At 48.7% G+C, this 16,635-nt stretch overlaps 1 protein-coding gene across 5 annotated transcripts in view; it reads left to right on the forward strand.

Annotated features, from left to right (window-relative positions):
- LOC126295222 (uncharacterized) overlaps positions 1-16,635 on the forward strand; it is a 150,353-nt gene that overhangs the window by 37,932 nt on the left and 95,786 nt on the right. For all 5 annotated transcript variants that reach the window (XM_049987564.1, XM_049987568.1, XM_049987565.1 and 2 more), the window contains 3 exons: positions 2,888-3,005; positions 8,747-8,908; positions 16,268-16,504. In XM_049987564.1, coding sequence (XP_049843521.1) covers positions 2,888-3,005; positions 8,747-8,908; positions 16,268-16,504 — 517 coding nt within the window. The remainder of the gene's footprint in view (positions 1-2,887; positions 3,006-8,746; positions 8,909-16,267; positions 16,505-16,635) is intronic.

The following is a 16,635-nucleotide window of genomic DNA, read 5'->3' on the forward strand; positions in this document are numbered from 1 at the left end:
ACGCCCTGTAGTATCCGCTATCACGGTTAAAGTTCTTCTCGCTCATTCGTATTTCAACAACCTCCTTAACAACAGAATCCCAGTGTGTGGAGGCATGCGACACAATTTTTGTTTTATCAAACAGTGTTTTAGGTTTGTCATTGAGTCTGTGCTCCGCAATTGCTAGTTTCTCTAGTTCTCTATTTTTAATATGCCATTGGGAGTTCTGCACACTGGTCGCAAATGGTACGAATGGTCTGACCAATATAACTGTTTCCACACTCACATGTGATACTATAAATTCCAGGGACCCTGAGGCTGAGACTGCCCTTAACAGGGCGCATCATCCCCTTTTATCCCGAATTTACGCGCCAAGAAAACCCAGAATGTTTTACATACGAGTGTTGTCAAGAAAGACTTCGTTCTCAACGGAAATCTGAATGGACGAGCGCGCGTTTGAACCGTCAGCTTCCCAAATGCGAGTCCAGTGTGTTAATCACTGCACCACCTCGCTCGGTGCTGCCATCAACTAATCGTGTAAAGCCTGATGTGAAGGTACTGCTCATCTCACTCTCCCAGCCTAGCCGTCACAGCATCGACGGCGTTTATTAACTTGCATACTTACGCCTGTCACTGAACTATTTGACACTTGTGGTTATCCTACATCTTTGCCCTTTGTAGTCAGGCTCCCACTCTCTAGATTTGCCACTCCTGTATGAGCCGTGCATGGCTCGTGTTCCCGACATCAGCCTGTTTTTAACGTACTTCCGCCTCGCTACGCTAATTTAAATTACTACTGTCACAGAGTTTCCCTTTGGTCTCACAATGACTGGCGCTACCAGCGCGTATCGATATGTGCCATCTCGTGGCATCTTTGCTCGACTGCTATTACACTACTGGCCATTAAAATTGCTACACCAAGAAGAAATGCAGATGAGAAATGGGTATTCATCGGACAAATATATTATACTAGAACTGATATTTGATTACATTTTCACGCAATTTGGATGCATAGACCCTGAGAAACCAGTACCCAGAACAACCACCTCTGGCCATAATAACGGCCTTGATATGCCTGGGCATTGAGTCACACAGAGCTTGGATGGTGTGTACAGGTACAGCTACCAATGGAGCTTCAACACGATAACACAGTTCATCAAGAGTAGTGACTGACATATTGTGACCAGCCAGTTGCTCGGCCACCATTGACCAGACGTTTTCAGTTGCTAAGAGATCTGGAGAATGTGTTGGCCAGGGCAGCAGTCGAACATTTTCTGTATCCAGGAAGGCCTGTACAGGACCTACAACATACAGTCGTGCATTATCCTGCTGAAATGTAGGGTTTCGCAGGGATCGAATGAAGGGTAGAGCCACGGGTCGTTAACACAACTGAATTGTAACGTCCACTGTTCAAAGTGCCATCAATGTGAACAAGAGGTGACCGAGACGTGTAACCAGTGGCACCAAACACTATCTCTCCGGGTGATACGCCAGTATGGCGATGACGAATACACACTTCCAATGTCTGTTCACTGCAATGTCACCAAACACGGATGCAATCATCGTGATGCTGTAAACAGAACCTGGATTCATCTGAAAAAATGACGTTTTGCCATTCGTGCTCCCAGGTTCATCGTCAAGTACACCATCGCAGGTGGTCCTGTCTGTGATGCAGCGTCAGGGGTAACCGCAACTATGGTCTCCGAGCTGATACTCTGTGCTGCTGCAAACGTCGTCGAACTGTTCGTGCAGATGGTTGTTGTCTTGCAAACGTCCCCATCTGCTGACTCAGGGATCGAGATGTGCCTGCAAGATCCATTACAGCCGTGCAGATAAGATGCCTGTCATCTCGACTGCTAGTGATACGAGGCCGTTGGAATCCAGCACGGCGTTCCGTATTACCCTCCTGAACCCACTGATTCCATATTCTGCCATCAGTCATTGGATCTCGACCAACGCGAGCAGTAATGTCGCGATACGATAAACCGCAATCGCGATAGGCTACAATCCGACCTTTATCAAAGTTGGAAACGTGATGGTACGCATTTCTCCTCCTTACTCGAGGCACCACAACAACGTTTGACCAGGTAACGCCGGTCAACTGGTTTGTGTATGAGAAATCGGTTGTAAACTTTCCTCATGTCAGCACGTTGTAGGTGTCGCCACCGGTTCCAACCTTGTGTGACTGCTCTGAAAAGCTGATCATTTGCATATCACAGCATCTTCTTCCTGTCGGTTAAATTTCGCCTCTGTAGCACGCCATCTTCGTGGTGTAGCAATTTTAATGGCCAGTAGTGTACTTCCTAGCGTCGTCTGTCGTAAGCGGGTTCGAGTGGCGATTTGGTGTCTCGAGTTCGGCCTGGCAGTCAGTTGGAACGTGTCTCGAGCGCAGTCTGGACTTGCAATGCGGCAGTGGTGCAGTCGGGTTGGAGCAGTGAGGTCTGCGTCGACGTGGCTCGCCCGGCCTTTGCAGCCACGCATCACTTGAGCAGGGACACAGTCTGGGTGGATCCTCGGTAGATCTTCCTACCGGACGACGCGTTTTGGCTCGCCGATCGTTCATGAGTCGGCTGTGTGTGTGTGTGTGCATTGACTCCCGAATTGTCTTCGTGCATGCTTAGTTACTACGTTGTCGGCATTCTGAGAGGAGTCAGCCAGTTGCTGCGGACCAGGCATTTATCTCCGCGTGGTGCAGTCGCGTGGGTCCGTTGGCCGGTTTGGTTCGAACGTGTCATTGAATTACAACAAATTACAATTCTGAGTGCACCTGACCGACACCTTATTTGGCCCTTTGCACAATCATAATCACCTGTTCTGTGCAGTGGATTTAGCAGGCGTGTCAGTGTAGTTGCTTCTCCTCCAGTCCAATCTGAAGAAATATTGTAACAAAGTATACCGCTGTTTGAAGGCGCTTCACGGAGGAGGAGTGCATCGCCACCATCAGAGAGGCCATCCGCCAGGGGGTCAACTACATCGACACGGCGCCCTGGTACGGACAGGGCCGCTCCGAGGACATCCTGGGTAAGGTAAGCCACCAGCCAGCGGTCCAGGCTGGCCCAGCCTAGCCTAGCTGAAAAAGAACAAAACATACTAACCGAACGAGTTGTTGTTTGCAGTAGGTGTTCTGTGGAAGGCAGCATTACATAGACTGCCACGGTAAATTCTATATCTGAATCTAACACGTAGTCCACAGACCACCTTACAGTGCACGGTGGAGGATACCACCTAGCACCACTAGTCTTTCTCTGTTCCACTCGCAAATAATGCGGAGGATATACGCCTGTCCTTAAGCCTCTGTCTTTTTTTTTTTTTTTTTTTTTTTTTTTTTTTTTTGAGGTCATCAGTCTTCTGACTGGTTTCATCTGGCCCACCACGACTTCCTCTCCCGAGCCAACCTCTTCATCTCAGAGTAGCACCGGCAACCTAGGCTCTCAATTATTTGCTGGATATATCCCAATCTCTATCTTCCTGTACATACCAACTGAAATTGGGGCTCACCTGACGAGGCTACCATTTTCCTGTAGTCTGGGGTGCAACGCTAAGGTCACGAGCCCAGGAGAGGTGCAGCAGGTGATGTCGCGCGAAATTTCGCCGCTCTGTACTAATGGTGGATAGTAATTTAACGTTGTAGATAAAACTTCGGTATCCGAAAACTTCACTCAGTGGTTGCCTGGTTGAAGAGCATGTTGCGCTACAGCTGATTTTTCTATTTTTCCAAGTCGACAAAGACTTTTATGCTCTTTCAGTCGCGTATTTACGCTTCCTTTGGTAGTACCAATATAAACTATACCACTGGTACATGGAATTTTATACACACCACATGTCGACAGGGGAGGGCGTTTATCCTTCACAGATCGTAGTACTTGACTTATTTTCTTTGTTGGTTTAAAGACCGGTTTTATGTCATGTTTTCGTAAAATCTTACCGATACGATCTGTTACTTTTTTTAATAAAAGGGAGAACTACTGTATTTTTCTGTCGTTGTGGTTCATTCTTATCTTTTGGTCTTCTGTTCCTTGGACGCAAAATTCTATTTATCTCTTTTCTTGAGTAGCCGTTTTTCTCAAAAGCCTGCTTCAGGTGTTTCACTTCAGCATCCAAATGTTCAGGTGTATCCGTTGCACTCGATCGACAAGACTTTTTATGACACCCCTTTTTCGTTGTGGATGATTAGAATTTTCATGTAAATATCTGTACGTGTGTGTTGCCTTCCGAAAAACTTTATATTCCAAGCTTCTATCGGACCGTCTCATAACTAAGACATCCAAGAAAGATATTCTGTTATCCTTTTTTATTACCATGGTAAATTGTATTTTTATCAAAGAAATCTAAATAAAATTCACCCAAAAATACAGTGTATCATGGAAATAGAAAAGGATAACAGAATATCTTACTTGGATGTCTTAGTTATTCTTGCTAACAATTTTTATCTTTTACAAGGTGGTAATCGATAGTCAACCTTATCTTTGCTATGGATTATCACTGCTCATCACGTGTCACCTGAACCACGCCCCCCTTTCCCACAATATATAAGTCGCTCTCAGACACCCGACCAGTCCCCACATCGACTGTACCCTGTTCGGATCCAACCCCTCCTTCCTGACCCCACAGAACATCTGATCCTCAGCCTCTTCTTCCCCGGCCTCACCATTACCTGTGCCACCATTTATGTCCGCTCCACTGCCCCTATTCCTTTCGACTTCCTTTCCCACATCGACCGTACCTTCTCCTCCTACGTGATTGCCGCCGACCTTAACATCCATAGTCGCTCCGCTGCCCAGCTACGGCGGTGGCATCGGTTCCTCGCCACCCTCCAAGGAGATGTCCTTCCTCTTCCCCAACACACCCGCCCTGAATCCAATACCACTCCTGATGTTGTCCTGGCCTCCCCCAACCTCCTTGGCCGCATAGCGGTGGACGTCCTTGATCCTATTGGCAGTGACCATCTCCCTGTCCTCCTTACCATATCTGATGGTCGTCGCCCCCGTACCGACCCTCGCCTTGACCCACCCCCCAAGTATGTCTGTGATTACTCCTGTGCCGACTGGAATGCATACCGGGATACCCTTACTACCCGAGTCGATAGCCACCCCCTCACCTACCACCAACCTGATGACATCACCCATGCCGCGTCCTTTCTCCAGCAGACCTTGTCTGAGGCCGTGGAGGCCCACATCCCTACTGTCGCTATCCACCCGCACCGTCCCACTTTACCCCCACAGGCCGTTCTCCTCCTTCGAGAACCCCGTCGTCTTTACCGTGCCTTCCTTCACACGTGTGACCGGGACACACTAGGACGCCACCGGCAACTCCAGAGACACATCCGGACCTTGCTCGCGGCTAAGAAACGCCGGGACTGGCGACAGACATGCACCCGTCTTAATGCTACCCTACCTCTTAACTCGTCCAAGTACTGGTCTGCCTTCCGCCGCCTTACCGGATCTAAACCCCCCCCCCCCTTACTATCCTCTCCTCCATAATGACCGTCCCTTTCCTGACAACCTTAGTAAGGCCAACCATTTTGCCTCCTACCTCACGGATATCTTTACCGTCCCTGCCGATCCCCAGTTCGATTATTCCCTCTTCCCCGATGTCCGCGATCGAACTGACACTTCTGTCCCTCCACTCGCTTCTGGCTTCCAATACTTGGACAACATTACACACACCGAACTCAATACCCCTATCACTACTCAAGACATCCTAGCTATACTCCGCACCAAACGCAACACCGCTCCTGGTCACGACCGTGTTACTTACCGTCACCTCTGTGAAGCTCCCGCCTCCTTCCTCTCCACCCTGGCCAGACTGTACAATGTGGTCTTGTCCACCGGCTTCTACCCCGACCTGTGGAAAGCCTCCCGGATCCTAATGTTCCTCAAACCTGATAAACCACCTTCCGCTGTCTCCTCCTACCGTCCTATAAGCCTTACCTCGGTCTTCAGCAAGGTCCTGGAATCCATTCTTACCCACCGCATCCACCAGCACCTCCACCAGCACCGCTTCCTTCCCTCCACCCAATGTGGCTTTCGGCCATCCTTCTCTGCCGATGACCTTCTCCTTCACCTCACTCACCTCCTCTCAGAACAACTCAACTCCCGTCGCTCTGCCATCTTCCTCTCCCTCGACCTTGAACGCGCATATGACCGAGTATGGCATTCTGGTCTCCTCTTCAAGCTCCAAATCTTTGCCCTTCCCATAAACTACGTCCGTCTGGTCACCTCCTTCATTTCCCACCGTCCTTCCTATGTCACCATCCACAACACGGATTCCTACACCTTCTACCCCTCTGCCGGTGTGCCCCAAGGCTCCGTCCTTTCCCCTCTTCTTTACCTTCTTTATACGGCAGACTTGCCTCCGCCTGCACCCCCCTACACCTTCTCCAGTACGCCGATGACACCGCCTTCCTAGCCCTCGCCCCCACCCTGCAACGCTCCCAGCACCTTCTCCAATCCTATCTTGACCGGTTCACCTCTTGGTGTAACCAGTGGTTGCTCAAGGTCAATCCTTCCAAGACCCAGGCAATCATCGTAGGCAAAACCACCCCTTCCTTCCGTCTCCTTGATTTCTATCTTACCGTTTATGGCCGTCCTATTAACCTCACCCCCACCCTCAAGTACCTTGGCGTCACCCTTGATCGTCGCCTCTCCTGGACCCCTCATCTCCAGACAATCCAAGCCAAGGCACGCTCCCGACTCCGCCTCCTCAAGCTCCTCTCTGGCCGCACATGGGGTCTGGACCCGTCCACCGTCCTCCACACCTATAAATCCCTCATCCGTCCTATCCTTTGTTATGCGCATCCCGCCTGGATCTCCGCCCCTCCTACCTTTTACCAATCCCTTCAAATCCTTGAACGCCATGCACTCCGCCTCGCCTATCGCATCCGCCTCGCTTCCCCCACGCGGATCCTCTATGACCTCATCCCCTTCCCACACCTCCTCCTTTTCCTCGAATGGATACGGATCCTCTACACCTCCTGCAAGCTTGATCCTCCCCACCCGCTTGTCTCTCCCATCCTCTCCCACCCCAACCCGCTGCCGCGCCTGTACTCCTGTATCCCACCTGCTCTCCATCTTCACACTCTCCACACACTCTCCCAAGGTGGCTTCCGCCAACTCCCCCTCCCGGATGATGCCCTCCTCCCCTCCATCTACCCCTCCTACCAACTTTGAGCCTTGCCTTGCCTCTCCTCTCCTTATCCTGTGGGCACCCTCTCTGCCTTCTCTCCCTCCCTCCTTCCCTCCCCTCCCCCTCTCCCTGGGCTTCCACACACCACCCCTCCCTCTCCCATCCTCTCCCCATTGGCATCAACCCCTCCCCCATTCCCTCCTACCCTCGCCCCTTCCCTCTGGCAGGTCCCCGGCCTTACTCGTGTGACAAGTGCATCACCAACCGCCGGAATTGTCACCGCAGTGCTTATGTGTTTTGTCGTCCCGCTAGTGCATCCGTGTCTCTTGTTCCGTGCTCCATCGTTCACGTGTGCTACTTTGTATCTCTCCGTTGTGCTGTCTGAATCACTTTTAACTTGACTGCTCAACAGTGAACGGCTTCTGTTATTTTACTCTGTTTTGTCTACTGTTTTTTAACCTCCATGTCTCTGTGTGTCTATTACTGCCTGTACTATATTCATGTCTGTGGCCGAAGAGCGGCTTAGTTACGCCGCTGCTGGCCTACCTATGTATAGGTTTAAAATAACAATAAAGAAAAAAAAAACCCGACCAGTCAGTCGGCAAGACTCAGCGGAGCAGCGCCTCTGAGGAAGTCCAGCGCAGTCCTGGACGAAACGTAAGGAGCAGAAAAGTTCTTGGACCACGACCTCACATCCTGGAAAGTATATCAACAGCCAAAAACCTGGTCGTGAAAGCCTTCTTTCTACAAACATAAATCATTCCCACAAACTCCCCTTCCACTTCATTTACCGTCTTTCTCAGAACTTAAATGTCGTCGGTAACCTCAAGGCTTTTTTTCTTCCCCCTGAATTTTTAATTCCTTCTCCAAATTTTTCTTTGGGCTTCTTCACAGCCTGCTCAACATACAGACTGAATAACACCAGGGATAGTCAACAACCTTGTCTCGCTACCTTCTTAACTACTATTTCCCTAACATGTGCTTTTACACCTATAACTGCCATTGATTATTGTAGAAATTGTATTTTACTTATATCTCTTACCTTCAGAATCTCGAACATTGTGCTCATCTTAAATTTTTGAAAATGTTCTCTAATCGTACAAATTTTGTAAAGATAGGTTTGCCTTTTTTTAACCTTTCTCCTAAGATGAGTTGTAGGGTCAGTACTGCGTTGCATGTTCCTACATTTCTCTGTAACCCAAATCAATCTACCCTGAGGTCGATTTCTGCATTTTACCTGTGAATTATTCGTATCAGTAGTTTGGAGAAGTAAGTTCCCAAACTGATGGCTCAATAATACATACACCTATCAGAAGGTGGCTACTTTGGAATCTGGTTTCTTCAATTCATGTTTAACTCTGAAGATATTTTTCTTGTCTGATATGTTTTGCATGCAGACTTTGATATAGATGCCGTTACATGTATATATAAATGAAGATGTAAATGTAAACAGAGATGTAGATGTTTCTGAAGGGCCATGTGCAGATGTAGATGTGGATGTAGACACAGACGTGGGTATAGATATACATCCAGAAGTCTCATGTTATGCCGTTAATTATGCAACATTTCCACGTGGCACATTCCATGTGGTATGTTTTTTATCCTTCGTTGCTGACTCCCTCACTGAGTGGTGCCTTTTTAGGCCCTGAAGGAAGTCCCCCGCCAGGCATACTACATAGGGACCAAGGTGGGCCGCTATGAACTGGATCCTCGCCGCATGTTCGACTTTTCAGCGAGCAAGACCCGGCAGAGCATCGAGAAGAGCCTCAAGCTGTTGCAGCTGGACTATGTCGACATTTTGCAGGTGAGCGACCTTTCTGTACAATTCATACATGTTACCAGATGAATGGATAGATGAATAGATAGGGTGGGTGGACAGGCAGGGGATGGGTTGGTAGATGGATGTATGTATGCATGGGATGGATGGATGGACTGATCGATGGATGGATCAAAGTGTGGTTGGGTGGGTGTGTGGATTAGTGGGCATTTTTAGAAATTTGTGGTAAGTACCCATGGGAGCAAACTGCTGAGCTCATCTGTCCCTAGGCTTACACACTACTTAATCTAACTTACACTAAGGACAACACACACACACCCATGCCTGAGGGAGGATTCGAACGACCGACATGGGGAGCCACGCAAACTGTGACAAGGTGCATCAGACAGTTAGGCTACCCCACACTGCGATTGGTGGGTGTATGGATGCCAGTATGGGTGGTGGTTGGATGGCTGTGTGAATTGGTGGATAGGTGGGATGTATGGGCAGATGGCTGTGTCATTTACACCCTTACTGTTCTTCCATCAAGTGAGTAGCATTTAATATGAAATGACTACTTGCTCAAACAACTTATGGGTATGTGGGCTGGAAGCGGTTACGAAGGCAGCCGATATTCCGACATGTGAAAAGCCAGTCATTTTCAAGGAAGAAAAAGCGAGGGAGAGAGAGAGCTGTGCAAAGCAATTTAAAACATCAGTGGGAGGGCCAACATCCAGGAAACGAGACACGGAGAAAATACACACAACAACATGACCAAAGACAGCCAATGGCAGCTGTTATAGATAGTAAAACATCAACAGCGCAGTAAGTAGCAGTAACCTGATCCTCTTTCGTCTGAGCAGGTATAGAGCAAGATTCCACACATAATTAAAACGAAAAAAACCTCTGTCGCCATATATACAGTCGTTGGGTAATTTGATCTCAACTGCGTCCTTTATCACTTTATACCAATAAATGAAAGGCCACCCTAGTTGCTGATATGAACTTTGTTAATTCCACGACCTGTTTTGGCATGTTAAGTTACAGTAAATGAAAAACGAAGCTTACATATGTACACTATAAATACAGCGAGAATATATAACTGAGGAGCAACGCCAAATTACAAAAAAAAGTAAGAAAGTTGAGTAGTCTTAACAAGTTATGTGTCATTGATAATGAAAGAAAAATGGGTGCATCATAATCATAAAAACTGTGGACAATAGAGAGAAGTGAGACTGATAACCCATATGGGTACGACATTCCCCACTCCTTCGTCTCATTCTCAGAGTCCACCTGTCATGGTGGCTGGCGAGTGATGGTGGGACAGTTTCTCAGCAACCTCTGGGTGAGTAATCCGGCGTATTGGCAAAGATCCTGAGATCGATTCTAGTTCTGGCACACAGTTTCAGTCTTCCAGGAAGTTTCATGTCAGCGCACACTCCGCTGCAGAGTGAAAATCGCATTCTGGCCATAAAAAATGTTGCAAATTGGCCAAAAACACTCTCAACAGGTCAGTATGTGCTGACATAACAGTATCTTCTCGCAAACAAACAAAGATTTACCAATGAGAAATCCCGATGTTAATCTGTCGTTATGTACAAAACTAGTGACCCATCCTGGCTTCACATGGGGAGAGCTATAGTAAGTATCTACAACTAGATAACTTGTCTGTGGTAGCGGTGATGTACTGAGCTACAAATAAAATGCTCAGAACATTGCTGTGTAACTGAATATCTCCACTTTAACATAAATAAGTACTACATGGCACGAACATTCTCAGGAGGCAGAAATGTTTTCTGTTGAATGTTTAATTGGTGTTTTGCATGATATCTCATGGCAGTGTTGGTATCTCAAAGCTACTGCACCACCCGTTCTGGCTGACTGCAGTGGCAGTCTGGTGCGAGCTACTACACTTTCTATGTAAACTTTCCCCACATTTCCCGTTACACCACGCCGGCCGGTGTGGCAGAGCGGTTCTAGGCGCTTCAGTCTGGAACTGCGCGACCGCTACGGTCGCAGGTTCGAATCCTGCCTCGGGCACGGTTGTGTGTGATATCCTTAGGTTAGTTAGGTTTAAGTAGTTCTAAGTTCTAGGGGACTGATGACCTCAGATGTTAAGTCCCATAGTGCTCAGAGCCATTTGAACCATCCCTTCACACCACGTAAACATAAGCTCTACACTATGCAATTTGTCCTTGTCAGTTTAATATCCAATACGTCCTGAATCCGAGGTATTTAGGAAGTTGGCGGTAGCGAACACCAGCCTTGCTACAGAGGTAGCTCGCGCCGGTTTGGTGCTACTGTCAGGCAGCCTTACACATATCACAACTAGATGGCAACAGAGTCATTTTCATGACAGCTGGGTACTTGAATGGACCATACTGCAGCCAGCACGAAATGTTTATAACTCATACACATAAACCTTCCTCATGAATCAGTCTATTTGGTAGAGAAAACCACAACAAAAACCCTACAGCAGTTCCTGAGACTGACTTGAATGTACAGCCAGAAACTAAGGTGTCAAACTTTAATTTATACACTATGTGATCAAAAGTATCCAGAAACCACCAGAAAAATACGTTTCTAATCTTAGGTGCACTGTGTTGGCCTATACTGCCAGGTACTCATATCAGCGACCTCAGTCATTAGACATCATGGGAGAGCAGAAAGGGGCACTTCGTAGTACTCAGATACTTCGAACATGGTCAGGTGATTGGGTGTCACTTGTGTCATACGTCTGTACACGAGATTTCTACACTCCTGAACATCCCTAGGTCCACTGTTTCCTGTGCGATAGTGTAGTGGAAACGTGAAGGCACACGTACAGCACAAAAGCGTACAGGCTGACCTCGTCTGTTGACTGACAGAGACCGCCGACAGTTGAAGAGGGCCATAATGTGAAATAGGCAGACATCTCTCCAGGCCGTCACACAGGAATCCCAAACTTCATCAGGATCCACTGCAAGTACTATGACAGTTAGGTGGGAGGTGAGAAAACTTGGATTTCATGTTCCAGCGACTGCTCGTAATCCACACATCACGCCAGTAAATGCCAAACGACGCCTCGCTTGCTGTAAGGAGCGTAAACATTGGACGATTGAACAGTGGAAAAATGTTGTGTGGAATGACGAATCACGGTACACAATGTGGCGATCCGATGGCAGGGTGTGGGTATGGCGAATGCACGGTGAACGTCATCTGCCAGCGTGTGTAGTGCCAACAGTAAAATTCGCAGGCTGTGGTGTTATGGTGTGGTGGTGTTTTTCATGGAAGGGACGTTGCACCCCTTGTTCTTTTGCGTGGCACTATCACAGCACAGGCCTACACTGATGTTTTAAGCACCTTCTTGCTTTCCACCGTTGAAGGGCAATTCGTGGATGGCGATTGCATCTTTCTATACAATCTAGCACCAGTCCATAATGCACGGCCTGTGGCGGAGTGGTTACATTACAATATCCCTGTAATGGGCTGGCCTGCACAGAGTCATTACCTGAATCCTACAGAACAGGTTTGGGATGTTTTGAAACGCCGACTTCTTTCCAGGCTTCACTGGCCGACATCGATACCTCTCCTCAGTGCAGCACCCCATGAAGAATGGACTGTCATTCCCCAGGGAACCTTCGAGCACCTGATTGAACGTATGCCTACGACAGTGGAAGCTGTCATCAAGCCCATGGGTGGACAAATACCATACTTAATTCCAGTATTACCGATGGAACTTGTGAGTCATTTTCAGCCACATAGTGTATGTGCATATAGACAGCAGACGACATAAACAACCTTAATTCTGTGCTATACAGTACTGAAATGCTAACATTCACATACCTGAAAATACATATTGTCCAGTCACATCAATATGATCACTTGTCCAAAACCTAAATAACCACCATCTGCAGTGCGAGATGAGCAGGAAGCATTTCTGTGAGGTTCTAGGAGGTACCAACAAGCATGTGGATCCATGCCAATTTAAATTCATCCTGGTGCTCTTCAGACCTGCACATACCCTGTGAGCTGTGTGACACAATGCGTGATCCTGTTGGTAGATGGTGTTGAGGAAAAACAAACTGCGTACCTGTGCCCTAAGAATAAATGTATACTTGTGCTGATCGATTGTGACTTCCAGAGTAACAAGACCGTCCAGGGAACTCCATGAAAACATACCCCCATATCATACTGCTCCCGCCTGTGGCAGAATGATTGTTTTCATATGCCTCACGCATTATATACCAACAGCTATCCATCTAGAGGTCTGCACGGATGCGGATATCCGCGGATATATCCGCCCATATTTGTTACTTGGCGGATAAAATCGCGATCGGCGCGGATATCCGCGGGTCATCTGCGGATAATGAGCAAGGCATTTGCCCAGTACGTATGTTGCAATGTTAGTTGAAAACTTCAAGTCTGTTGACATTCTTGGAATGTTGCAGGGCCCGGGTAGAGCGGATCTCTGTTGTCCTCAGCCCCGGGCTACGAGCGACGTAGCTGTACCCGAGAGGCCTGCGCCTAATCCGTTTCCGCGACCGAGTCTTTTGTGTGGCCTGTGAAGTGCTCTCTGGGTGGCAAACCTGCCCACTGTCTACCATCAGATGGATAGAGCGTTTGCCATGTAAGCAGGGGATCCCGGGTTCGAGTCCCAGTCGGGGCACACATTTTCATCTGTCCCCGTTGGCTTGTGTCAACGCCTGTAAGGAGCTAAGGGTGTTCATTTCATTGTAATTTCATTCTAACGAGCTGCATGGTCACCGATATGTCCGAAAGAACAGATACCATGTTAGTATATATAAAAAGTAGTTACGTTGTCGCAGAAATGGCACCCCAACAATAACTATGGCATTACATACCATAGTTATAAGTGCTACTGTCTATTACTATTAATTATTCAAAACTTAAATACACTCCTGGAAATTGAAATAAGAACACCGTGAATTCATTGTCCCAGGAAGGGGAAACTTTATTGACACATTCCTGGGGTCAGATACATCACATGATCACACTGACAGAACCACAGGCACATAGACACAGGCAACAGAGCATGCACAATGTCGGCACTAGTACAGTGTATATCCACCTTTCGCTGCAATGCAGGCTGCTATTCTCCCATGGAGACGATCGTAGAGATGATGGATGTAGTCCTGTGGAACGGCTTGCCATGCCATTTCCACCTGGCGCCTCAGTTGGACCAGCGTTAGTGCTGGACGTGCAGACCGCGTGAGACGACGCTTCATCCAGTCCCAAACATGCTCAATGGGGGACAGATCCGGAGATCTTGCTGGCCAGGGTAGTTGACTTACACCTTCTAGAGCAAGTTGGGTGGCACCGGATACATGCTGACGTGCATTGTCCTGTTGGAACAGCAAGTTCCCTTGCCGGTCTAGGAATGGTAGAACGATGGGTTCGATGACGGTTTGGATGTACCGTGCACTATTCAGTGTCCCCTCGACGATCACCAGAGGTGTACGGCCAGTGCAGGAGATCGCTCCCCACACCATGATGCCGGGTGTTGGCCCTGTGTGCCTCGGTCGTATGCAGTCCTGATTGTGGCGCTCACCTGCACGGCGCCAAACACGCATACGACCATCATTGGAACGAAGGCAGAAGCGACTCTCATCGCTGAAGACGACACGTCTCCATTCGTCCCTCCATTCACGCCTGTCGCGACACCACTGGAGGCAGGCTGCACGATGTTGGGGCGTGAGCGGAAGACGGCTTAACGGTGTGCGGGACCGTAGCCCAGCTTCATGGAGACGGTTGCGAATGGTCCTCGCCGATACCCCAGGAGCAACAGTGTCCCTAATTTGCTGGGAAGTGGCGGTGCGGTCCCCTAAGCCACTGCGTAGGATCCTACGGTCTTGGCGTGCATCCGTGCATCGCTGCGGTCCGGTCCCAGGTCGACAGGCACGTGCACCTTCCGCCGACCACTGGCGACAACATCGATGTACTGTGGAGACCTCACGCCCCACGTGTTGAGCAATTCGGCGGTACGTCCACCCGGCCTCCCGCATGCCCACTATACGCCCTCGATCAAAGTCCGTCAACTGCACATACGGTTCACGTCCACGCTGTTGCGGCATGCTACCAGTGTTAAAGACTGCGATGGAGCTCCGTATGCCACGGCAAACTGGCTGACACTGACGGCGTCGGTGCACAAATGCTGCGCAGCTAGCGCCATTCAATGGCCAACACCGCGGTTCCTGGTGTGTCCGCTGTGCCGTGCGTGTGATCATTGCTTGTACAGCCCTCTCGCAGTGTCCAGAGCAAGTATGGTGGGTCTGACACACCGGTGTCAATGTGTTCTTTTTTCCATTTCCAGGAGTGTATATGCGGATGCAGATAAGGAACTTGTGGATGCGGATTAATTGCTGTGGATGCAGTTGCGGATTACAACCCTGTGGATGCGGTGCGGATGTAGATTGCACTTTTCTTATCCACGCAGACCTCTATATCCATCCAATGGAACCTAAAACTTGATTCATCTGAAAAGTCCACCTGTCGTCATTCAGTGGACGCCCAGTTGAGGTATTCGTGAGCAAATTTCAGCCTTCACCGCCAGTGTACTGCAGTCAGCGTGGGTGCACGGGCTAGGCACCTGCCGCATAGGTCTTTATGCAGCAACATATGCTGAATGGTTATTGAGGTGACGGTACTTTTGTTTGCCTCTAGGTTCATCTGGGCTGTCAGTTGCTTAACAGCTGCACATCCATTCACCTGAGCACAACTCCACATTGGCCTGTGGATCACAGGGTCTCGGGTTCAATTCGTGGCTGGGTTGGGGATTATCTCTGTCCGGGGACTGGGTGTTTGTGTTGACCTCATCATTTCATCATCATCGTCATCATTTGTGACAGTGGCAAAATTGGACTGTGTAGAAACTGGAGCATTGTATGGGCAATGATGACCGCACAGTTCAATGCCCCACAAACCAAACATCATGATCTACAATGGTCGTTCACCCTTGTCATCTATGGCCTATGGTGCGCCACAGTTGCCTCGGCGCCAGTATATTTTACCCATAGCAGCATGCCAACAGCCTACAAACGTAACCATTCAGAAATGGTTCCATTCTAGGCCAAAAGCTAATGGTCATACCCTTTTGGATGTTGGGTATATAATTCTGTTTCCACTTTATGACAACTGCTACAGTGTTTATCTATGTCCTTCCTCTTCCCCCCCCCCCCCCCGCCCCCCTCTTTATATACCCTCCAATGTAGTCTGTCACCTGTTGTCTTTGAGTGGTTATTGCATGTTCACATTGAACATAGGTGCTGGTCACATCAGTGTGACTGGACTGCACAGCACACACTATCAGTTTGGTGGCTGTTGCTTGCCTCTTTGTGGTGTTGCATTTTTAATGGTTAGCACTGTTCATATAAACATTTACCACTATCTGTGCTTTCCTGTTTGCAGGTGCACGATGTGGAGTTTGCTCCAGACCCGGAAATGCTAATAAACGAGACCCTGCCTGTGGTTAAGGAGGCGGTGGAGGCAGGCAAGGCACGGTTCATTGGGATCACAGGCTACCCTGTGTCTGCACTGAAGGACATCGTCGCCAGGAGTAAGGACATCAGGATCAGCACAGTCCTCTCCTACTGCCGAGACACCCTCGTCGACAGCACTCTCCAGGAGTACATGCCCTTCTTCAAGGTGAGTCTGTAGCAGCCTGCTGTCCTGGGTACGTCATGCTGATAGGAACAGAAAGCTTTATACCAGGAGGCACCAGTGCGACATATATCAAACTTCAGGCTGATCTTCCTCACTTATTTTGAATCCTGACT

The sequence above is a fragment of the Schistocerca gregaria genome, chromosome 11, assembly GCF_023897955.1.
Source record: "Schistocerca gregaria isolate iqSchGreg1 chromosome 11, iqSchGreg1.2, whole genome shotgun sequence".
Lineage (NCBI taxonomy): Eukaryota > Metazoa > Arthropoda > Insecta > Orthoptera > Acrididae > Schistocerca > Schistocerca gregaria.